General features: G+C 38.4%; 1 protein-coding gene across 8 annotated transcripts in view; it reads right to left on the bottom strand.

Moving 5' to 3' along the window:
- Positions 1-24,278, bottom strand: part of CDH6 (cadherin 6) — a 127,270-nt gene that overhangs the window by 47,796 nt on the left and 55,196 nt on the right. For all 8 annotated transcript variants that reach the window (XM_060634398.3, XM_081796020.1, XM_060634399.3 and 5 more), the window contains one exon: positions 7,655-8,011. In XM_060634398.3, the coding sequence (XP_060490381.1) occupies positions 7,655-7,882 (228 nt within the window). In that variant the 5' untranslated portion in view covers positions 7,883-8,011. The remainder of the gene's footprint in view (positions 1-7,654; positions 8,012-24,278) is intronic.

Here is a 24,278-nt window from a genome sequence, read left to right as displayed (position 1 = left end):
AAGAATATTGATATATTTTAGCCTACTTATGAGGATTGTATTATGTTGTCATTTTAATAATTGACAACGTAAAAGCTTATAGGAAAGTGGAATTTGCTAGTAGTGGCCAAATCTATACACAAAGAGATGCCTTCTTGAGATTCCAATGACACATTAACATCCATACATAATCTCTAAATTTCATGAAGGTTATCAAAGGCAGAACCCCTGTCAAAAACTTGTTTATTTTTGATAAAAGAGACAACATAAGGAAGGCATCTTTTAATTTTGACAAGAGATGGAAGGCCTTCTAAAAGTTAAACTTACAATTCTGCTTACAATATATATGTCCTTGGCTTCTCGTATTTAAATGAATGTGCCAGTTCTGTCATTCAAATCAATGGAAATGAAAAAAAATCAGTGGTTTAAGTATCTTTTTACTGTTGATTACCAATAAGTCAAGAATATTTATCTGATTTTTGGAATAAAATTCAGTCAAAATGATAATTAAGGATTTTGATTTGAAAAGAAATGTAAACTGCGGTGTTGGCGTTTTGCATATTCATATTTCCATCTGCTATGGTGGACCCATAATATGACAAAAAACAAAGAATTCTGCTGCAAATCAAGTGTTTATATTGTTTAATAATAGTACAAACAAGTAAGGTAATGAGTAAACAAATACTTAGCCATGTCTATAATATAGATTGGAGGGGATTTGTTATAATGAACATGTAGCATCTCTATAACCTTCTAACAACCTCTAGATCTGTTCGACTTGTGGAGTATGGAGGTAAAATAGCTCAGTGGGAACAAAAAGGACCTGAATCCTTAACTCTCTTGTATTCACCTTGATCCCTCCATTTCGTTCAACAAATTGAATTGCCAGCAGGAGGACACAGGATTCCACAGACATAATGACGTGGAAGTTGGAGGATTTGGGATTGGGTCCTTCTTTGCCTTTCTATATTTTACTCTGCTTGCGTGAGCCAGGCAATTGAACAGTTGCCTTTGGGTTTATGACCAAGGTCAGACATTCTAACTGTGCTGTTCTCCACACGAGCGACTGTGTGGAGAGTTTAAGATTCAGAAAGAGAACTGCTGTTACACAGGACATCTTAGCATCAAATAGCAAATTGAAGCTTTTGTCATTAAGAAAGGGAAATCAGTTGGTGACAGGGAAACACAATGAGGATTACTGCCAATATTGGCAGTTGGGAAGTTACTTTTGAAACATTTTTAAAAAGTACATTCAACCAGCGAGTGCACGGTCTCTTAAATACACTAACCAATTGAAATATAAAAATGTTAAATGGCTGAACATTAAATTTAAATGATGAAGAAGAAAGATGTGCCCAAGGCACTTGTCCTGACTCAGGGAGAAAAGATTATTGCAGGTCATTGAACCAGAATAGAAGTTTAGAGAAGGTTATCAAGGGAAATAAAAAGAAAAGACACATTTTCATCACAATGACCAAAAAGACTGCTAATTGCATATCTAATTTTAAAATGCTCACATGTAACTATTTTGAATATCACTGATGTATTCTGAAAATTAAAATCAAGGAAAAGTAAAAGCATTGTGCATTATAATAATGCAAACATATTTGTGTAGCTCTTTGAAACTAGTCTTAACATTTTTTTTCCCTCTCTACCCTTGGGTTTCACACAGCAGGTTCTCAGCAGATATTTGTGGTATTGAGCCAGACGCAATCACCGAATGCCAAAGCGTGTTCTGGGAATGTTTTCTCATTTGCGCCTTGCAATGGCTCTGTGAAGTAGTGGATGTACAGGGGAAGGAAAATAACTGAGCTGTTACGAGGTCAGACAGACGCTGACCGCCAAGCCTAGCAGGCAAATACTTGAGTGCTCTGAGCCTTGGTTTACTCATCTGTAAGACAGGGATCTAAATCGCATCTAGTCTGTAGGGTTGTTGTGAGCTTCCAAGGAGTTAATACATCTGAAGCAGTGAGCAGAGTGTCTGGAACAAAGTAAGGCTCAGTAAATGTTAGCTGTGACGATGCTTTAATCTGATGCTGCTGTTTCAAGCGGCAGTCGTTAAATGGCTTCTCTGAATCACCTGTCAAATTAGTGCAAGGAGGTTTCTGCTCTTCAATTTATGATCTTTTCAGAAAAAAATTGGAATACAAGAAAGCAATATTTTAATGATAGCATCTTTTAAATGGTCTTTCAGAATGAGTATAATATTGCTTCATGTTTACTGAATTTGGATCATGTAATTAGAGGAATAAATAATTGTTCATTCCTAATTTTAAAGGTGTATATGGCTGACACTTTTATTTTTATGGGCTGTTAAAACATTACTGTCTAATTATCCTGAGACTAGTGGCTTTGCTGAATTGGGTAGACATTAATTTTAAGGACTCAAGAGAAAGGCATGTTAGGAAGACCTGTACATTAGAACCTCAAATAGAACCCAAATTTTCATGGTGTTTAAAAAAGCACAGCATATCTATTTTTGGTGGGGGGAAACTCCACAAGAGAAAACCATCATCAACTTCCAAAAAGGTAACATCAGAAAATATCTATGAAAATACACAGCTTGTCAAATTTCATAAAAAGAGATCTCCTGGTATGCTACTAAAAATAGAAGCTTCTAATGGAGCTTCATCTTATGTATACACTATGTGGAAGGAGAGGATAGAGAACACTGTGAAGAACAAAATGGAGGAGACAGGGAATGAAACACTGTTGTGGACTGTTTAATGATCAGGTGCAAATCTTTTGCCTAAAACTGTGCAAAGTTCTGAGCTTGAAATATATTCATCTTTGTATTAACGATTGGCCGCATCTTCAAAATCTAATCTATCTCTACTATGTTCTTCTTTTCTTATTGAACCTAATCTTAGACTATATGTGAATCATCACCAAGGAATTGCTACATTATATAAAGCTGGCAGGAGGGGTGTGGGGTTTTCTGAAAATGTGGAATTACAATGTTTCCCCCTTATTTTTCTATTAAGTTTACATAAGCCAAAGATAACCCAGATGGATATCATATAAAAGCAAATACTCTTCCTGTTCCCCCTTGACATGAAAACATGTATCACTTTCCATTTTGCCAGCATTGGTGACATTTTCACTCTCCTGACTGTCCAGTCTTGAAATCTCTGTCTGAACTTCTGCCTTTCTCTCTTTTGGCTTCTGCATCTAATTAATTGGGAAGTCCTGCTAAATCTCCCTCTGAGGTATGAGCTCACACCTGCTGTTCCTTTAAGAGTGCTTCCAATATTATCACCTCCTTTAGAAAGCTCTACTGAGCCCCACGCCCAGTTGACCCCTCTCCTTCATAGTTCCATAGTACTTTCTAGAGGCCCATTTTATCACTGAACTTGCCATGTTTTGTTATAGTCATTGCCAGTGATAATGCTGCGAACTGAAGCAGTGGTTGTCAAATTCCACCACATATTAGAATCATAAACAATTAAAAACCAACTCAGTCAGAATTTCGGGGTAGGTGAGACCCTGGCCAAGGCATTTTTAAAAGCAGCACTTTTCAAATGTTAATATGCATACAATTCACCGGGGATCTTGTTGAAATGTAGATTACGATTCAATAGATCTCAGGTGGGGCCCCAAAAGTCTGCATTTCTAACAAGCTCCCAGGTGACACTGATGGTGTTTATGCTAACTCTGCTACAAGCTGCCCCCCGATGGTCATGTATTTTAGAAAAGAAATCGTGTTCTTTATCTGTATCTGTATGTATATCTGTATCTTGAGCTCACAAACTCTTACCCAATACAGACAACATCTTCCCTCCCTGTTGCCCACACCTTCCACCACCATTTTTAGGTGAGTAGAGGTGTGGAGACTTTTCTCATAAATCAGAATCCAGATTGTCAATATTTCAGCTCTAATTGGCCTTCCCCACTTTTATTCCCAGTAAGTGCCTCTCTCCCTAGCCCTGCCGTGTCCATGCTTCTGCATTAATCTTACTGGCCACAGGACACAGTGAAATGCTGGGGAGCATTCAGACAGCTTAGAGGAGAGAGGTCCAAGTTTTGAATGTGATCTTATCTATTCACCTCATTGTTACCAGAGCCTCAGGATTCTGTCTTCTCTTGTGCTCATGTGACTCGCCCTCTTTTCTCCTTCCACACCGACAGCCCTCTGCTCCCACCCATTCTCGCATTTCCCTCACTCACCGTCCTCACCGTTGTCCCTACAGACTTACCACAAAGTAATGGAAACAACGAACATGAATACAAATATAAACAGATGGTTGTAGAGTAAAAAACTCTTCTACTTTAAGTGCTACTTGCTCAGCTGCATTACTTTTTCTTCGTTAACACTTCTGTCCTTTACAAGTACAGACCAATCTTTTTCATTTCAGGCCCAGAGGATGGACTCTAAGTAATGTTATTTCATTAGGCTAATAGCAAGATTTAAGGTTCTATTGGCCTTTGTACACCTGTAAGTGCCAGCCTACCTACAGTCCAGTGCTGTCCACAGTGCATGCTGAGGCATCCTGGGGTGTAGCAGGGAACCCACTGTGGTGCCAGGAAGTATTTTAACATTTCGAGGGAAGTACTAGCAACACTTGGGCTCTGTGAGTCTCCTTGTGAATTACTAGGCCAGAGAAGTTAACAGTTTCAACAGTAGGTGGTGCTCCATTCCTTTCGATGATGTCATATATTTATATTTTCCCATCGAACTTGTGATAATAAGAGAGTACAATGCAAAATCAATGTGGAAAAGGAACTGAGGGGCAGCGTCTGATCTTAGAAGGTGCACAGTGCCTGGGAGATGCCCACATGCTGTAAGTAACTGTGGTTATTTATGAATAAAATTAAAATATTGGTTTTTCTGCTGATTGCTGTGTATTTTTTTCAAATAACTACTTATTTGTTAGAACATAAATACCTGTTAAGTTGTTTGGCTCTATTTCTTGTGTCCTAAGGGCACTGTAAAAACAATTATCGAAATATCAAGGGCACTGCAAACCAAGAATGTTTTGGAACCTCTGCTATAGTTTAATCTTTTTTTTTTTTTTCCTTTTCCAAAAGTTTCTTGACCTTGTGGATCCAGATCATCACATCAGGTATGTGTTTTGTTCCATATCTATTTAAAAGTGGACCAGGGGCTCCTGGGTGGCTCCTCAGTTGGGCATCTGACTCTTGATTTCAGCTCAGGTCATGATCCCAGGGTTGTGGGATCCACACTGTCAGGCTCCACGCTGAGTGTGGAGTCTGCTTAAGATTCTCTCTTCTCCCTCTGCCCCTCCCCACTCTGTCTCTCTCTCAAAAAAAAAAAAAGTGTGTACCAACTTGTTGCCACAGAAGGAACAAACATTTTTTTCCCTTAAAAAATTATTTTGGCCTATTCTTAATTGTGATAAAAACACATTATACTCAAATCCTTTTGCCTGTTGATGAAGCATAATCCCAAAGATAGATTTGGGGAAATGCCCTATTTACAGTCTTAAACACATCTGATGCAGCAATGCTGGGAATCATGACAACTTCAATTATTGCCCTTGCTTTCCCCCCCCCCCCCCCCAGTAGACATCTTCTTATATGTTATAACTTCAAGGAGGTGGGGGTGGGGTAGGGATGATGGTAAGGTAGGGAAATAGGTCTAGCTGCCAATAAAATACCTACATCCAACTCGTTAAGTTGAAGCTATGATTGGGAAGGGATTTTGCCTCCATCTTCTACCTTTTCTATCCATTGGGAGATCCCTTAATTACCTCATTTTACTTCTGCAATGATATAAAAATCAATATTTGTGCATTACAGATAGATTTAGTAGAGTGTTTATAACTGATCTGCTTGCCAGTAATAATACTGTCTTTATGCACCTACTATGTGCCAGCCACTAGTTCCTGTCTCATGTAAGTCCATGCGGCAGGCTTCACTGCCTGCATTTTCCAGATGAAGAAACTAAAGCCCGGGAAGGTTAATAACCTGCCTTGGCCACACATGTGGCAGTGCAGCCATGCAGCCTCAGATCCACTTGGAGTCCACAGCTCAAAACTTTTCCCTGTGGCAATATTACCTCTCAGAATTCTCATGGTAAAATTGATTCCTATGTGGTTTTATCCATTTCTGTTTCCAGAATCCTGAAATATCCCAGCCTTTCTTTAAGAACACGAGGTATTTTTGATATAAAATGGCCTCACAATTTTAGAAGAAAAAAGCATAAAGGAAAAAGGGGGGATCAGTTATTAAGAAATTTTAATCTTCTATGACAATAATGTTATTTGTATTGCAGAAAGTGCTTTAAAGGTGGTAAGATTATTATTATTATTTACAACCATTACTCTGTTAATATAGTGCTAGTCAAATTTCACAAGGAAATGGAGAGAAGTACAAATAAGTGGACTGTCTTTTTTCAGCAGTCACACAGCGTGTGAGTTTCACATCAAATTCAAGGCTAAACCCTTGGGGATCTGTGTTGATGTTCACCCCTCCACTGAATACTTCCTCTCCTACTTTATTCCACATTAATAATTCATTCATTGGAACAATGCCTGGTTACCTCAGCCCAAGCCATGGATGGCTTTCCTTCATTTATAATGGTAAATACTTAAAGAGAATATTTGCACACTGTTATTTAGGGGATATTTGATAACAGATTGAAATGTGAATGCGGAGCCCTTGGAATCTGCAAAATTTATGCTGTTTGCATGATATCCTAATATGATTGTTTCAAAATCATAGCTGTAATCATAAACAAAGACATTTTATCATTTCTGTTATGTTCATTCTCTGTTCATATAAAGGATATGTGACAATTATTTTTCTTATCAGTACCATATTATGAAACGCAGAAGCTACAAAATACAAATATGTGTCTATTTGTCCCCCCATCTCTGCCGCATGCAGATATTCTGCAACAAGAATGTAGCTGATGATAACATTTCAGTGAAACTCACGATGACAGTATAACTGAGCTGTTTCCCTGACTCAGCTCCAGTAACCTCCAAGGGCTATAATAAGTGATGCCCTCCTCACTCTACTTTCTAGAGTCAATAAAATGGTCAGATGATATTTGGAAATAGCACCTTTACATAACCATGTTTCTCTTTTGTGAACCTTGCCATAATTAAAGCACTATCTTTTGAAATGCCTGATTCTGGCCAGTTGAAACAAGACAAAACCAGCCATAGCAGCAACAATAACAGCGACCAAATCTAAGGCAATATGGTGGATTTTGCGGACAAAGGGCTCCATCTGGTCAGAGAATGGATGGCACTGTCGGGTGCAGTGTTAAGAAGTAGTTAATTTGAACCTGGCCAAAGGACTAACGCTCAGAATGTTTGCTTTCAGAATCAGAAAAAGGAACCTTCCTTCCCTTACAGCTTAATCGCTCTATTCCTGTTTTTAATACATCCTACTTTATAGAATAGCTGGACCACATTTTTCAAGCTAAAGTAAAAATTAAAGGATTTATGATAATCCTATGTGGATGGTTGTGGGCGTTTCGTTTTCAGCAGAAGCATTTCTTTCTTTGTTGCACTGCTAACATTTCTCAGCTTCTTGCTACAGTCTTCTTCCCGAAACTACTCAAGTGAAAAAAAAAAAGTCTCACCAGATAAGCAACAATTCTTACTGTATTGGGGGAATGGTTCACATCCTCCCCGTCTATTTATTAGGAGTAACTTCTTCAGGCTTTAAAACCAGAATGTCAAAGTGCCCAATGGAATCCTACCTTGCCCACATACTGATAATCGGATCCCGTGTATTCCTCCAGGAGAAAGAACTGATTCCACATCCAGCTTCTTTTCGAACGGTTCAGCTCATTTTTGCTGTTTCCAGAGAGCTCGAGGGCCCTTTTCTTTGCTGGGAAACCACTAGTCCTCTTAGATAACGGAGTTGAGAAAGTTGGGTAGGGCTGACCAACCCAAAAGAGTAGCAAGAAGTACCGGTAAGTTCTCATTCTGATGACACAGTCCAGTCTCTGGGCAGTGGGTGCCCTGCTCCTTCAAGTGTCTTTGTTCACTGCACTCTGTCCAGTGTCATCCCTCCTTTCTTCCTTAATGTTCTTTGCTTGGCTCTCAGAGGATGTCTGGAAAGAATAATAACATATCAAACATTTTTAGAGATGCTTAAAATTCAGTGTTAGAGCAAATAAGCTCTGGAGAGAGAGGGCGGAAATTTCAATAGCAAAACAACAAAAATAAGTTGGCTATCAATTTTGAAATGAGGAAAATGTTCTTTCAGATATGCTAAATGGAAGGCATGTGCCGAGTAGGAAGCTGCTGTTTTCCTTTCTCCTTTTCTAGCGCTTAAAAATCCTATTTTAAGTAATAGCATTGCTGTAGGTCAACATGCCAGAGTGGATTATTTCACTACTCTCTTTTCCTCGCTAGTATGTGGGCTGAGATCTGGTTAGGAGAAACGAGTTTGTGTTTCTGATTCCATTTGCATATATCTCCTCATGAACAAGTCTGAGGCAAAGAATATCACAGACAGTTTCAATTCAGCTGAAAGTGGATACTGTTGAATTTTCACTAAAATGTACTGAGTACCTGTGATGTGTCTGCATAAGTCAAGGCAGAGTCTGCTCTTCAGACTCTTGGCTCCAGCCATGGGTTGTGGTAGACTGGCCTGGGTCAAGGAAGGTTGGAAAAGACCACACATCTTCTTTTCAAAATGCATACTAGCACATTGAAGTTTCTGGAGTGAAATTTTGCAACAGCGATGCCAGCCTACATTTAATAAAGGATTTCTCAGACTTGACCAGGAAGCTGTTTTTCCTCATACGACCTAATAACATTATAGGATAATGTTTCAGAATTTGTATATAATAGAATATAGGAATTAAATGAGCAATTCTATTTAAATTTCTTTAGGAAATCCTGGGTTTTCATCTCTAAATTTTACATATATCATAAGCAATCAAGCCTATATATATAAATTGGTCACAATGCCTATGTAATTTTAACAGGTGCATCAGGTATATCTCAATATCACAGTGAGAGTTGTCGGCTACAGGATCTCCAGAAAAGTCAGCTATTATACTTGTGAGTAATAATTTTCCAGGACAAATATTAACTTTCAAGAACGTAACCTCACATTAAAAAAAATCCTTGGGCCAGATTGCTGGCAAAGATGTTACAAAGTGGTTTATATTTCATGTAATTAAAATAATACATGCCCATATCTCCATCCTAAACTTTTCCATATTTCTCGAAAAAGAATCTAACAAATGACTCCTTCATTGTACTATTTGAGATGGGAAAATTTCTTAAATTATACTAACCAAACATATGCAGCGCTTTGTAATGTAGAACATAACAGTAATTAAACTGGTTCATTCACGAAAGAAATACAGATAAAGAAACACGTTTTAGGTAATAAGAACAGAATTTTCTCTGTGTCTCCTATTATTGTAACAGTCTGTAAATTTATAGATGACCAGTGTTTTGATTTTTTTTTTTTACCCCAGCAATGAGTAATTATAGCCACCAAACACATGGTTTAGTGGAAAGCTTTCTATTGGAATATAAGTGAGATATTTTATAGTGTTCAGCATTTTTAAACCTTTATTCCATTACTATGCATCTTCTTGACAGCAGGCTGGGGAAGTTGAAAATTCCACAGGTGAGTGAATTAATACTGTGACAATTAGTCATGCTGGAAAAATGCCAGGCAATCGTATACTTGTCATTATGTGGCCTTGGTACAGGTGTGGAATAACTGATGCTCGGTTAGGTAATGACGATTCTGTTCTTCTCGCAGATAGTATATAAAGGGGATTGAGGGAGCATATGGAGAAAAGCCCTCTAAAGACATCTATTCATTTTTAGCAGGAGAGATTACACTGAGGTTGATTCAGTGGAAATTGCATTTTTCTTAATTTCTCATATTCTCCATTATTTGCATAGACAAATCCTGCAGTGAAGAATTACACGTCTGTTGCTGCACTCAGTGTGTGCCCCATGGTGCTGGCAGGAAAGAGGGATACAGAGAATGGAGGTGTCAGCTGTTTAAAAGGCAGACTCCTAAAGGCCATTTTAAAGAAAAATCGATCCCTGTGGGTGTTGTGTGGAAACTCTACAAGCTGTTGCCACTTGAATATTAAATATTAGTTCTTTTTAATATCACAGATACCAAAATGTCAAGTATTTTTCTTTCTTTCTTTTTTTTTTTTTTGCTTAGTTGGTAATGAGCTTTTAAAGTGATGCAAATTTAAGCAGTGTTTGCAAGTATGCTAGAACATCTAGTTTTGCTATAACCCAGCTCTTTTTGTATCAACTTGGCAGGGTGTGCCCTTGTTAAAAACTCAATATGCAAAATTACTAAAATTACTATGATCCGCTCATATTTAGTGTTAGCTTTTTAGAGGGATAGACTTCTGTGTGAAATTCATAGTTTAAAAAAACTCCAACAAACTGAACTGTTGAATATATAACTTAGCATTCTCATTTAATACTTTGTAATAGGCAAGATTGCATGGTGGTTAAGATTATCAATGCTGGAGCCAGATTGCCTGGGTTTAAATCCAGACCCTGTCCATTAGTTGCTGTGAACTTGGGAAAATGCTTAATCTCATCTGTACCTTAGTTTCTTCTTTGTAAATGGGGATAATTACAGTAACTACCTCATAGTGTGTTGTAAGGATTAAGTCATTCCATGCAAAGCACTTCTAACAGCGCGTGGCGCTTAATAAGGTCTTAATAAGTATCAACTGCTATTATTATTATTACTGTTGTTATTACTATTGTTATTGTTACCATGATGCATTGCATATTAAGAATCCATCTATAGCACACTGCAAAAGTCTGCAAAAGATAGCATGGTTCCCTCTTATGCTTGAATATTTTTTAATTTTTCTAGAAGCACTTCCGAGCAAGTCAAATTCTTTTTTTTAGTCAAATTATTTTAAAATTAAAAAAATAGAACGTCTTTAAAAATCAAAAGCACACCATTTGCTAATCATTTTCCTCTGTGTAGACTTCAATTCAGGATTTCATAGTAATAGTATAAAAACAGAGAGGGTGGGAGCTTTATGCCCACTGACTGCATGAAGAATGTGGGCAAAAAGGAAAGTTCACTGGAGGATGGACTCATTCATGGAATCTGTGCTTTTTTCCCCCCTTTCCATTAAAATTTTTTTTAATGTTCATTTTTGAGAGAGACAGAGAGAGCACCTAAGTCTGATGCTCAACCGACTGAGCCATCCAGGTGCCCTTCCTTTCCATTTTGTTGTGTTAAGGTTTTGAAAGTCATCTTTATTCAGGTGGAAAAAATCAGAACCCAGTTTCAACGTAGTAATTTTGCCCTTGTAAAAATGATACCGGACAAACATGTCTTTGTGTAATTTATGTGCTATTTTTATTCTAACGTTATACTGGATAAGAATATGATAAAGTTTAAATGAGTGATATGTATATATTTTAGATTTTACTTAATTAAAAAATATGAAATAAAAACATATGCCAAGCATACTCTTAGATTCAAAAAACAGGATTCTTAGGATGCGGAATTGCCATAGGTCAAGGAGGGAAAAGCCCAGTGTAGCACAACTTTGAGAAATATGGGAAAGTTGCTGACTTGTAAGCAGTCAAAATACAGGAGTACCACATGGCAAGTAGTAATCAGCTATGCAGGCTCGTTTTGTAGATGTCAAGAAGTAAACCAAAAAGATAAAGAGTTAGGGCATGCATAGACACTGAATTTTAAAATAGGAGGCAGGCATGGTATTCAGTCAGGAAAGAATCAGAAGGTTAGAGCGCGAGAGAGCAAACAATGCAAAACAACGTAGAGATTGTACCTTTTTGCCCCCATCCCCTCATGGCACTAAGAGCAAATCAGTTAGAAATATCAAAAACTCTATAAAAACAAGACTTGAGCTGCCTAATTGCAGCTTAATGGCAGCTTAGCAATGGACTTAAAAGATTACTTGATAGACTGCGTCTCTACTTTTTATTTTCTTTTTGCTGGGATCTGGGTTTTTTGGGGGGATTTTCTGTTTCTTATAGGCCATCATTTGTACGCTCTGAAATGTGATATGCGAAAGTGGTTGATCCGGAAAAATAGTTTGAGTCATTGCAGAAGCCCTTTCTTAGCGATGTGTAGAAGGTAATTAAGATGTTTATGGATAGGGGCACCTGGGTGGCTCAGTCAGTGGCCTGTCTGACTCTTGATTTCGGCTCAAGTCATGATCCCAGGGTTGTGCGATCGAGCTTCACGTCTGGCTCCATGCTGAGCATGGAACCTGCTTAAGATTCTCTCTCTCTCTCTCTCTCTCTCTCTCTCTCTCTCAACCTCCCTCCCTTCCTCCCTCCCTCCCTCCCTACCTCCCTCCATCTCTCTCTCTCCCTCCCTCTGTCCCTCTCCCTGCTTTCTCTCTCAAAGATAAAAAAAAATTAAAAAAACATGTTTATGGATAGTGGGGCAAGGCCCACACAGCATTGATAATTGCATATGTTGTAACTTAATTTGCCTGGCAGCCAGTATGCATATACATTCAATCTTCACGCGAGTACGTAGCCAAGTCCAGCTTTTATTTAATGAAAGCCATTTAGGAGGAGCCTGGAACTCATTAATTCACGAGCTACCAGTTTAGAATATGTGATAATTAATGCACAAGCTCGGCTAAAGTTTTCCTTTGATTTGCAAAACCTTTTTCCCTAGATTATTGGAAATTAATAATGTAAAAATATTTCATAGGGATATATAGAATGAGAAGATAAACTACAGTGTCTTCAAGTTCCCTAGAGTCCTTTGGAATCACCTTCTATTTGCAAATCATTAATATGCTAATTAAAAACTTCTCTATTGATTGAATTGCTTCTCTGGTGACTTATGTTTGATAACAGTCTGAATGTCTCAACTGTGTTATCTGGTTTTGAGATACTGATTTTATTATGCTATTTACAAACAAATAAGTAAATATTAAACAGGTTTAAAAGCAATATAATTACTTTAAAGTTTTAGAATTCAGACTCAGCATACATTTGTTCTATTATTGTTGATTAATTCTAATCAGTGCAATATTACTATAATGCTACCTAGGCTTACAAATTAAACCAAGCACGTTCATTCTTTGGTATGCAGAGCCTTAACCTGGGCACTAAAAACATAGGAAGCATTCAATAAAACAACATTCTTAATATACTTTAACCATTTACCATAGTGAGAGAATATTTTAAAATCTGGTAGGAAACCGTTTCTTTGTTGTTTTTTTTTTTAATTTTTTTTAACGTTTTTTTATTTATTTTTGAGACAGAGAGAGACAGAGCATGAACGGGGGAGGGGCAGAGAGAGAGGGAGACACAGAATCGGAAGCAGGCTCCAGGCTCTGAGCCATCAGCCCAGAGCCCGACGCGGGGCTTGAACTCACTGACCGTGAGATCGTGACCTGAGCTGAAGTCGGAGCTTAACCGACTGAGCCACCCAGGCGCCCCAGAAACCGTTTCTTTGAATAAATAGTGTTGCATATAAATGCTGTAGCATGGTATTTTGCATTGATGCTGCTTACAAAAAACACTTCTGAAAATATTGTCTATACATGAGTCATCCTAACCCATTGGCAGAACCCATTAGCAATGCTTTGGCATATGTATTATAAATCCCTCACTAAGTTCTGGTACATTTTCTCACCTTAGATCATTAATGAAGTAGAAAACAACTGGTTATTTACAACTACTTAACATTTCTCCTGACTCTATTGTATTCCAACTCTGAGCCTGAAATTGCTCTAGTCCCACAAAGCCTTTGGGTGCAGTGGGGGTGAAGATGGTATTTACTCCATTAAAACCTAGCAAATTTAAGAAACAGAACTGTGATATCAGGATAAACCAAACAGAGGGCAGCCAAAGGTACCTGTGCCTTTCTTCAAGTAAATCTTTAAAAACATCCATGTTCTTTATTCTGAGAGAGGAGCTTTACAACCAATTAAGTTTTTTCAAGATCAATTATCCGCTCTCCCAAGAAACTTTGTTTTGAATAAGTTGCCTCCTGCTGTGCATAAAAAGTCTACAGTACATGGCTGATCCTCTAGAAGTGGTGGCATAAGGATAGAACCAATTTAAAATTTTTGGTAGAGATTTCACATGAAGTCTTCATTTCTAAACTTCCATTTCATTTTTCTGTAAATGTCAAAGTCACTGTTGAGTAAAATTGGTTCTGTTTCATGTGTGTAATGAACTCCACTGAAATGTGTCAAACAGCTTTGGCACCTCTCATCACGTAGCATTTCTCTTGTGCCAATGAATCATCATGGCAACAGCCATCAAATGATGCCTGTTTTTTTTTTTGTAAATGTTTATATTTGTGGATAATATGCCAATCTGTTTGCAAACTGATGTATTTCCAGATGAAGCTATTTTAACAGTATTACCCTCGTTCTAAAATCACATTCCACACATTGCATTAATGAAGATAAAATCAAATGTGTTACAGCACATAAAATGGTGTTTCATGTGTAGTTGAGGCTCAAGGAATATTTGTTGATGTGAAATACTCATTTGGGACAAGAAACCCCCAAAAGCACGAATCAGAGGATAAAGACGAAGTTCTTTTTCCACATGGGGAAAGAATTCCAACCTATTTTATCATGAGAGAAAGTTATCAGGGTATGGTTAGGAATGGACTCTGGCACACCACACATCTGGATTAGAAGCTCAGCCCTACTCAACACTGGCTGGGGATCAACACGTGTCTCAATTTCTTTAACTATAACATGGGACAATTTTAACAGTACCTACCCCATAGGATGCCTGTGAGGATAAAATGAATGAATTCATGTGAGGTGTTAACAGTAAGATGGCCATAATTACCTAAGCTGTGAAAAAAAAAAATCTCAGCAGAGGACACACATAGGCTATACCAGGAGCAGAGTTTTGCCTCTTGTGTATTTCTTGTTTGCAATTGAACAGTTAAACCAAAATCAGCCACCAATCTTTAAAGATCAGTGCATGCTCATTTCTGGATTAAGTTGATATCAGGAGTTCTGGTGACATTTTTATTTCTGGAGTGGACGGAGCTCCCTTCCCAAGCATGGCAGGTGCTTTCCCACCAATCCTTAATGACGCTGTTCAATTGCTTGTTTCATTCCTTTATGCATGTTGCCTGGCTCCTGAGGGTGTCTGGGCTTGTAGATGTTGTCTTTTCCCAAAAGATTTACTCAGGCAAACAAAGGAAAAGAGAAAGCATTTTACACCTTTAATTAGATATTCATAGCATGAATTTTAAACAACTTCTGTAGCAAACTATATGTCTAGGTTGCAGAAATGTATGAAAGACTTGATTTCATATTACTCCTTGCTTGTAAGTTAGGCTCTTTGGGAGCTACATTAATTCTTCTGGATGCATAGCCATTTAAGACAATGAAGCTTGAATAAGACTGCAAGATGTCAAAACCCACTTGTACATTAGTGTGAATGATTTCAATGAGTTTGCTCTTCTTTTTCAATAGCTCAATGAGAGGGCAGGCTGAGAGTATTGGCTGGGAGCTGGGGTCGGCTGGAGACAAGGGTTTCTTAGTAGGTGTAAGGAGTTCAGGGCAGATTTAAATTTATTGAATTGTAAAAGCAGGAGTCACATGGTTGGGTTTATCATTAAGTCGTTACGAAACTTGGCACATCACAGATGATTCTAAAGGCTCATACTGCTGCAAAGTGTCATAAGGAGTGGAGATGTTGTATTTAATTTTTCCTGATATTATATCTAAGCCTTTCATCAATTACATGAAGTCTAATAAGTAGTAATACTAGTTAAATCTGCTGTGTTCCATCCCTGACCTTATTATGTGAAGATACTATGCTACCATAGACATGTTTTAATTTAGCCCTCATGCCCATTCTGTGAGGTGGATAATCTTATAATTTCTGCTGATGAGAAACTAAAGCTTGGAGAAGTTGAGTAACTTGTCCAAAGTGATGCCATGGGTGTGTAATAACGCCAGATCCTGACCTTGGCACCAGAGTCCTTGCTCTGAACACACCTTGAGGAGTCACAGCTCATGATAAGTGTTCAGTATGGTTGTGACTTTAGAATGGAGTCTTCATGACTTCCCTAAAATTGTAACAGCCATACAGGTTCCTAGAGGTAAAAATAGTCATCACTAAGTACATAAGCTAGATAAGAACAGCAAAGGTTTGCTCTGTGCCAGGTAATGGAATAAATGCTCTATAAACATGTAAGTCTTTTTTTTTTAATGTTTATTTATTTTTGAGAGAGAGACACAGAGAGAGAGAGAGAGAGATGGAGTGTGAGCGGGGGAGGTGCAGAGACAGAGACAGACACAGAATCTGAAGCAGGCTCCAGGCTCTGAGCTGTCAGCGCAGAGCCTGACACAGGGATCAAACTCACGGACTGCAAGATCATGACCTAGGCCAGAGTTGGATGCTCAACCGACTGAGCCACCCAGGTGCCCCTAAAGATGTAATTCTTTAAAAACATTAAAAAAAAATTTTTTTTTTAACGTTTATTTATTTTTGAGACAGAGAGAGACAGAGCATGAATGGGGGAGGGGCAGAGAGAGAGGGAGACACAGAATTGGAAGCAGGCTCCAGGCTCCGAGCCATCAGCCCAGAGCCCGACGCGGGGCTCGAACTCACTGACCGCGAGATCGTGACCAGAGCTGAAGTCGGACGCCCAACCGACTGAGCCACCCAGGCGCCCCAAGATGTAATTCTTAAACAAGAATCCTTTGAGATGGAGACTATCATCCTTACCCTCTGCTTCAGAGATGAGAAACACAGGTTTCGAGGGACTGGATCCTTTGCCCAAGGATGCACAGCCAGTGGTTGGCAGAAGCTGGCTAAAACCCAGCTAATCTAGAGGCTCCTTCTTAACTATAACATTCATTGTCTCATTTGTAGTTTGCTCATGGAGACAGCATCTAGGTTTTACTTACCCTCATTTCAGACAAAATTTGAACAAATTTATCACCAGGTTTCTAAATCCCCAGCAAATTAAAGAGATTGGTCTAAGGAGCGCTGGAGGCTGGAGTACCAATTTTAGTAGGAGGCGATGGCTGAGGGGGGCAGAGAGAATGGCTACAAATGGCCAGCAGAAGAACTAAAGACAAAGGATGGAGTCAGGGGCTGGTCTGGGGAAGTAGTGATGCTCTGTGTTCCTATGCCAAGAACAGTGCCTGTGCAGAGTGACAGCAGATAAGCATTTGTAAAATAAGTGTGTGTATGGATGAATGCACAGGCGACTGAGTGTAAGAATGACTCAGTGCCTGAATTAATGACAGGATGACTCATGGGCATGAGGATGAACATATGAATTCTTAGCAGCACTTGAGGGTACTACGATGTTGCAAATCTAGCAATGAATATTCATAACGATGACCTGGAATCATTAAGAAAAGGTCCAAGTCTCTTGAATGCTGGAGAAGTCATGGATATGTACAATAAATCTAAGTACGACGACTATCAAAAGTTGTTGTGGTGGTGTTTAGGAGAGCTGGGTTTTAGGTACCACTTTGTTTCTGTCTTTCTCTTCCCATTTCATCTCAGACAAGCTTCTCTATCTCTCTGAGCTTATGTATGAAATTAGGGCTGGAGTGCTATTACCAGGGAGAGCATAGCATCGTGGTTGGAAGCACAATCCAGCAAGTTCACCCATTTGTATCCCAGCATCACTACTCATTAGTCTTGAGGAGTTGTCAAGTGGTTTGACATGATGTGCTTCAGTTTTCTCATCTTCAGATTGGGAATAGTAAACTTTGGGGTCTTGGTGGAGGGACTTGATAAATAAAACCTGGTTTCTCTTTCAAAGAAATTTTCAAAGAAATTAAGAAATAAAATGAAGAAGTGTGGGGCAGCTGGGTGGCTCAGTCAGTTAAGCGTCAGACTCAGACTCTTTAAAAAAATTATTTATTTATTTATTTTTGAGAGAGACAGAGACAGAGAGTGCATGTGTGTGGGAGGGGGTCAGCGGGGAGGGAAGGGGCAGAGAGAAAGGATCCCAAGCAGGCTCTACACTGTCAGCGCAGTCTGATGCAAATCTTGAACTCACAAACTATGAGATCATGACCTGAGCCAAAATCAAGAGTTTGCTTAACAAACTGAGCCACCCAGGCGCCCCTAAGCATCAGACTCTTAGTTTCCTCTAAGGCCATGACTTTATGTTTCATGAGATGGAGCCCCTTGTTGGGTTCTCTTCTGCCCCCCCAGCATGGAGCCTGCTTTGGATTCTCTCTCTCCCTCTCTCTCTGCCCTTCCCCTGCCTGCAGTCGCTCTCAAAATAAATGAACCTTGAAACAAAGAAGTGTTAGAAGGAGACTAAGCTATCACATTTATTACTAAAATAATAAAAGGCAGATTGGAAAGGTAGCTTAGTGTGACAGCCGAGCAGGCTTGCTAAGTAAACCCCAGCATTAGTCAGAGGCCCCCTGGAGTCAGGGTTGCATTTCGCTTTGTCTTTTACAAAAGCCACGGAGCAGGCTCTGATTCTACATGCAGCGCCAGAGAGAATTACTTCCTGCTCCCACTTCTGGACAGCTAAGGTACAGAACCTGGATGTCTGAAGAAATGATCCCAAGGAATCTGTTTTCATACTCAATAATTTAAAAAGATCATTAGATGGGGCGCCCGGGTGGTTCAGTCGGTTGAGCACCAGACTTTCAGTTCAGGTCATGATCTCACCGTTCATTGGTTGGAGCCCCCACGTCAAGCTCTGTGCTGACAGCTCAGAGCCTGGAGCGTGCTTTGGATTCTGTGTCTCCCTCTCTCTCTGCCCCTCCCCCACTCATGCTCTGTCTGTCTGTCTCTCTCTCTCTCAAAGATGAATAAATGTTAAAAAAATTAAAAAAATTAAAAAAGATCATTAGAGACATCTGTGATCTTGAGAGCCACTAAGTCATGTATTAATTACCAACAATTCTTGTATTCATAACTTTGCTTTTTGGAGTTGTTTACAGCATCACTAAAAGGAAAATGTATGAATAATTTACAGATGGGGAGTTTGAAGCTTCCCTTAAAATATCTTTCACTTCAGGTCAATCAATGCGTTCTAGGCAAAATGAATTCTTTTCCATCTTTCTTCATCTTTCCGACTACACACACACACACACACACACACACACGAGGTGGGGGGCGAGAGAGAGCGAGTGAGCAAGCAAAAGGGATAATTATCTAGATGTTTTTATGTGCTTTGGACATTTGCCGGTTAGCACTGAAAACTACATGCTATTCTCACCCAAAAGGGTAGCACTATTTATAGCTGTGTAGCTCTTTATACCAAGTTTTAATGGGAAAAAATAATCGAACCCCCACTTGATGTTTGGATAGCTTCATTCATTCAATGTGTTTTATGTAACATTTTATCTGCAGAGGATTCATAACCTAAATTAGATGCTTCTCATAATATCCTGGTGTAATAACTTAGAAGACATTTAATTGAATAAATACTGTATAACAACGTAAAGGGGTACTGCAACATTTAAAGATTTATTCCCTGAGACGTACTAAAGTTGAAGGAGGTCTGTGCAGGTAGTGGCATCTTAACTAATCCAGGCTAATGTTAACTGACCATCAAATTAAACCTTCACAGACAGGAAGACAATGTGCTTCAATGGGTTGCTGGATGTTTTATCAATTTTGATTGCCTTCATTTAAAAACTTTAATTAGAACCTCTGTTTACTTGAGTCAAATTGTGCATAAAATATCATGCAAAACATTTTAAGAGGGAATTTTAATTATACCACTAAAGAAATGCCCTTGTTCAATGTTTACTAAACACTTGCCAGAACAAGTTAATTAATACATGTTTAAATAAGTGAAAGAAAAGGAAGGGAAACAAAAAAAAATCACGTTCATCTTTTGTCAAGTTTTACTGCAGTTGTCAAAGAAGTTCAATTTCTAATTTAACGACTGTGCTGTTACAGTGTACATGTGTAATTATAAACAATGGGGCACCGGAACACAATGACGGCCAGCGGAAAGCTAATTCCCACTGGAAGTTGTTGTTCAAAATAATTGTGCGTTGTTACTTGATGTTCTGCAGTCATCAAATCAAGCACTTTGTAGTGCTCATTCATCTATTTATTTATTCCATGGTAGAAGATTGGAATGTTCAGTTGGCATCTAATATGGACTTTTAATTGTTTAAAGCTACAGAAAAATGCTTTTTAATAGAAAAAGCATAATGTGTAGACAAAAAAAAATTTGATGATGTTGAATTTTTAGTTCTCATTTTAATATGCCACCAACTTTTTGACTTTATTTTTTTTTTTAGAATCCTAATTTTTCTCATGTATGAATGTAAACCATGATTGGCTATGTTAGTAAAGATTGATATTGGTAAACATTTGATAATTTACTAGAAAAGCAAAATGAAATCAATGTTTCTTGGATATACCCTATCTCAGTAGCTTTATGAAAAATTGGAAGAAAAAGTACCCAAATTAACTTAGAAATCTTCTGGAGAAAGAAAATGCACATATCCCATTAATGATCTCTACCATAATTAAGAAGCCTATTCTCTTACATAGCATAACCCACACAGTCCTATTGTAGTTTACTCCACTAGTGTTGAAACTGATCACCAAATTTCTCAAATCCTGTAAGAAGCCACAACCTGTGCTGGTTTGGGAAGCGACAGTGACTTAGGAGCAGGTCTCCCTTGGGTGTCCTACTTGAGGTTCCACTGATGGGCATGGCCAGGCCCATCAAGACAGTTAAATTAAGCCTCAACGGGATTGTTATAAAAATTACATATGATACAGTATGTAGAACACTCACCATGTTGCCGTGTAAACAGGCACTGAATATGAGTAGTATCCTTTTTGGTAAGCTCATTCATTGCTTACAAAGAACTGATCTTATGCAGTGCAAGAATAGTACATATGAACAATCTGCAGTCTTTGGGCCACTTAGTATTAGTAAAAAACATGAAGTCAAAATATCATAAAAGGCAGCCTACTTAAAAAACAAAACAAAAAGTGTTTTCTTCTATATATTATTTTTCTTTAAAAAATTTTAAAAATATTTATTTATTTTTGAGAGAGACAGACAGAGCATGAGCAGGGGAGGGGAAGAGAGAGAGAGAGGGAGATACAGAATCCAGGTGGGCTGCAGGCTATGAGCTGTCAGCACAGACCCCAATGCGGGGCTCAAACCCAGGAACCACAAGATCATGACTTGAATTGAAGTCCGATGCTCAACTGACTGAGCCACCCAGACAACCCTCTTTAAAAATTTTTTTAATGTTTATTTTTGAGAGAGAGAGAGAGAGAGAGAGAGAGAGAGAGAGAGAGAGAGAGAAATGGGCAGAGAGGGAGACACAGAATCTGAAGCAGGCTCCAGGCTCTGAGCTGTCAGCACAGAGCCCAGTGCAGGGCTCAAAACCATGAACAGCAACATCATGACCTAAGCCAAAGTCGGATGCTTAACTGACTGAGCCACCCAGGCACCCTCCGACATCCCTCTTTTAAAGAAGAAAACTTTATATCTAGAAAAAAGCATGTTTGATACTTAAGCATGCCACTGACTTGCTCTGTAATTTCAGCTGGCAGGGGAAATAGAATTTCCTAATGAATTTTTCCTAATAAAATAAGAACCTGAAGTGCCAGCATGTTTGCACACCTACCAATTATGAAGTGAGTTTCCCAGGATATTAAAACTAAGCCAAAATATAATTTAGTCCTATAAACTACTGTCAAACTCAGCTGTAGTTACATTTGAAGGATCAGGAATTATTTGATTAGCAATTGATTAATGGGCTTTAATGTGACTGATTATTTTTTCCAAAACACAGAATTTCTTTGTAAAATGAGTATTTTTTCCTATGAAGAAAATATTATATGTACCTAATATATATGTATAGATATATATTTAAACACTGTAAAGGCATCTTTGAGAGTCAAGTGTTTCTGACATCCTAACCTTAGAAGATGTTGCAACTCTGTCACTGATACTTCAGATGACTGTAAATAAAAATCAGGTATCCGTAGTTATAAATACTCTGTTTCACATTTTCTTTAGCAACAGCAAAAAATTTCAATTAATTGAATCTCAGCCAACTACAAATAATGCCAGAAGTGCAATACTTGGTGTACCAGGTCATGGGCAACCATTAATTAAGATGCAAAGGATCAGCACTAAAGGCCCCCAATACCGGATTTTTGTCCCAGAATTTTTTTTTGATGGGTATGGACTGAAATATCTATAAAATGCACTTTCAGCTATATGGGAAAAGAGAGAATTGGGTACACTCTTTATTTTGCTTGCTCTGGAATTTTTGATAAAGTTCTGAAGTGTCATTTTTGAAAATGAAGATGAAAATAATCTTACTTAAGGATTTTTATTTATAGACTAGAAAAGCCCTTTAAATTCCATGTTATATTTATTTGTTTAAATCTTTATTTTGAGAGAGAGAGAGAGCATGAGCACACTCTGCATGTGAGCACCAGCAGGAGGAGGGGCAGAGAGTGAGGAGAGAGAGAATCCCAAGCAGTCTCCGTGCTGTCAGCACAGAGCCCTATACGGGGCTCAGTCTCACCAACCATGAGATCATGACCCGAGCCAAAATCAAGAGTCAGGCACTTAACTGACTGAGCCACCTAGGCGTCCCCATGTTATCTTTATTCTAAAGGAACACCGATTCAATGATTTTCCATTGGAGAGATGGAGGGGAAGATGAAGATCTTTTTAAAAATGGTTAAAGCCACCAAATGTGAAATTTGTAAACTATGATGTACTGATTTAGAAATTTTTCCCCCAAATAACCCCCCAAAAGGCCAATAGAAATTATTTTCAAGAGACAATCCACAATCTTTCATAGTATCTAAATTTTGAAGGGCAGTATAATGGTGTGCATGCCCATGTGTGCGTGCCTGTGTGGGGTGTGTGTGTTTGTGCGTGTGTGTGTGTGTGTGTGTGTGTGTGTGTGTGTGTGTTGCTTTCCAGAATGTAGATATTTCTTCATGTTGCTTTATGGTAGTTGAGTTCAAACAAGAAGAATTCTCAGAAAAAGATCAGTACAACTTGTTAGCCTCCAATTTATCATCCACCTATCCAAGATTTAATGGTTGTGTTAACCCGGAGTCTCAAGAATAATTATAGTCTAAACCAAGTCCTTAAAGTAAGGAGATGAAAAGAACTGTATAAAGCGAAGGCTGTCATGAAATAGAAATTGCACAAGCAAGGGAACTTTCATCGTGTTGAGTAAGTACTTTACTATGGGATTCTTTTTTAAATTAAGGTGCCAGGTAAGTTGGATGAAAATAAAATATGTATGATTAGCAGGGAATACCTTGGCCCAGAGTAGTTGGATAGGAGTGGAAAAAGGACAGAGAGGTGGCTTTTTCCCCCCAAGTCATTACCAGCTTAGTTCACAGAAAAGTTATTTCAAATACTTTCTTTGAAAGACTGCTTTGAGGTCTGCTTTTAATTTGAACAGTTAAATATCATATTCATGCCAATGAATCTTTTTCCTCGTTTTAATATCATTAAGAAGAAAGCCTCCCAGGCCAGAGTGAATAGTGTAATTGCTTAAAAGAAGAAATATATAACATGCATATTTAATTCAAACCTTTAAAACAATTTCCTTATGTTGACTTGGCACCTTTGTTTATGTAAGACAGCCTTTTAGTTTTTTAAAACACTAAACTACATAGTACCATATGGAAAAATCTCTAGAATAAGATTTTAGCAAAATACTCTTTCACAGCTCTTTCTCCGGTTGTATCTGTCTTCCCTGGTTATATCTGTTTAGGCTGCAGGTCAGCTTTATAGGATCTTTAAATTTTCTAATACAATTAGAGTAAGCCACGCTGTATAAATCTGAAAACCTCCTAAGAACAAGATAGGAGGTATCATGAAACTTAGGTCATAAATTCTACAAACAAGTGCTTTGAAATTTTCCATGTCTTGAAATGCTCCCACCAACTGAAGAATATTTGTTTTTGTGAAAACTTTCTAAAAAATAGAATGAATCGCCACTTTTCATAGCTCAACAGATTGCTGTCTGCATGCACGACATTTCCTACTGCTTATAACTAAAGAGAAATGACTTTGGCACTTTATCTGTTTGATGAAAGACTGTTATTGCTATTGCCCTGTGAGACACCAAGCCACCTGCCACAGCATCCCTGGCTGTCTGAGGCAATCCTCTCCAGTTGGTGTGGGAATAGCAAACCAATATGTCACCGGATAGAAGTAGCCACAGCATTCCAGCTAAGAGATTGGGCTTTGGAATCAGCCAGGTATAAGTTGAAATTTTTATTTACTTATATGACTTTGGACCTGTTAGGTAGCCTTTTAACGTTTTAGCCTTTTCACTTTTAAACTGAGGATGGTCATACTTAGGTCCCGGGGTATTAATGTGGAGATTGAATGACAGGGTGTACAGAGGGAGTAGATACATG

This window comes from Panthera onca, chromosome A1, assembly GCF_046562875.1.
Source record: "Panthera onca isolate mPanOnc1 chromosome A1, mPanOnc1 haplotype 2, whole genome shotgun sequence".
Classification (NCBI taxonomy): domain Eukaryota; kingdom Metazoa; phylum Chordata; class Mammalia; order Carnivora; family Felidae; genus Panthera; species Panthera onca.
Note: the sequence above shows the minus strand (reverse complement) of the source record. Positions and strands in the feature narration are given on the sequence as shown.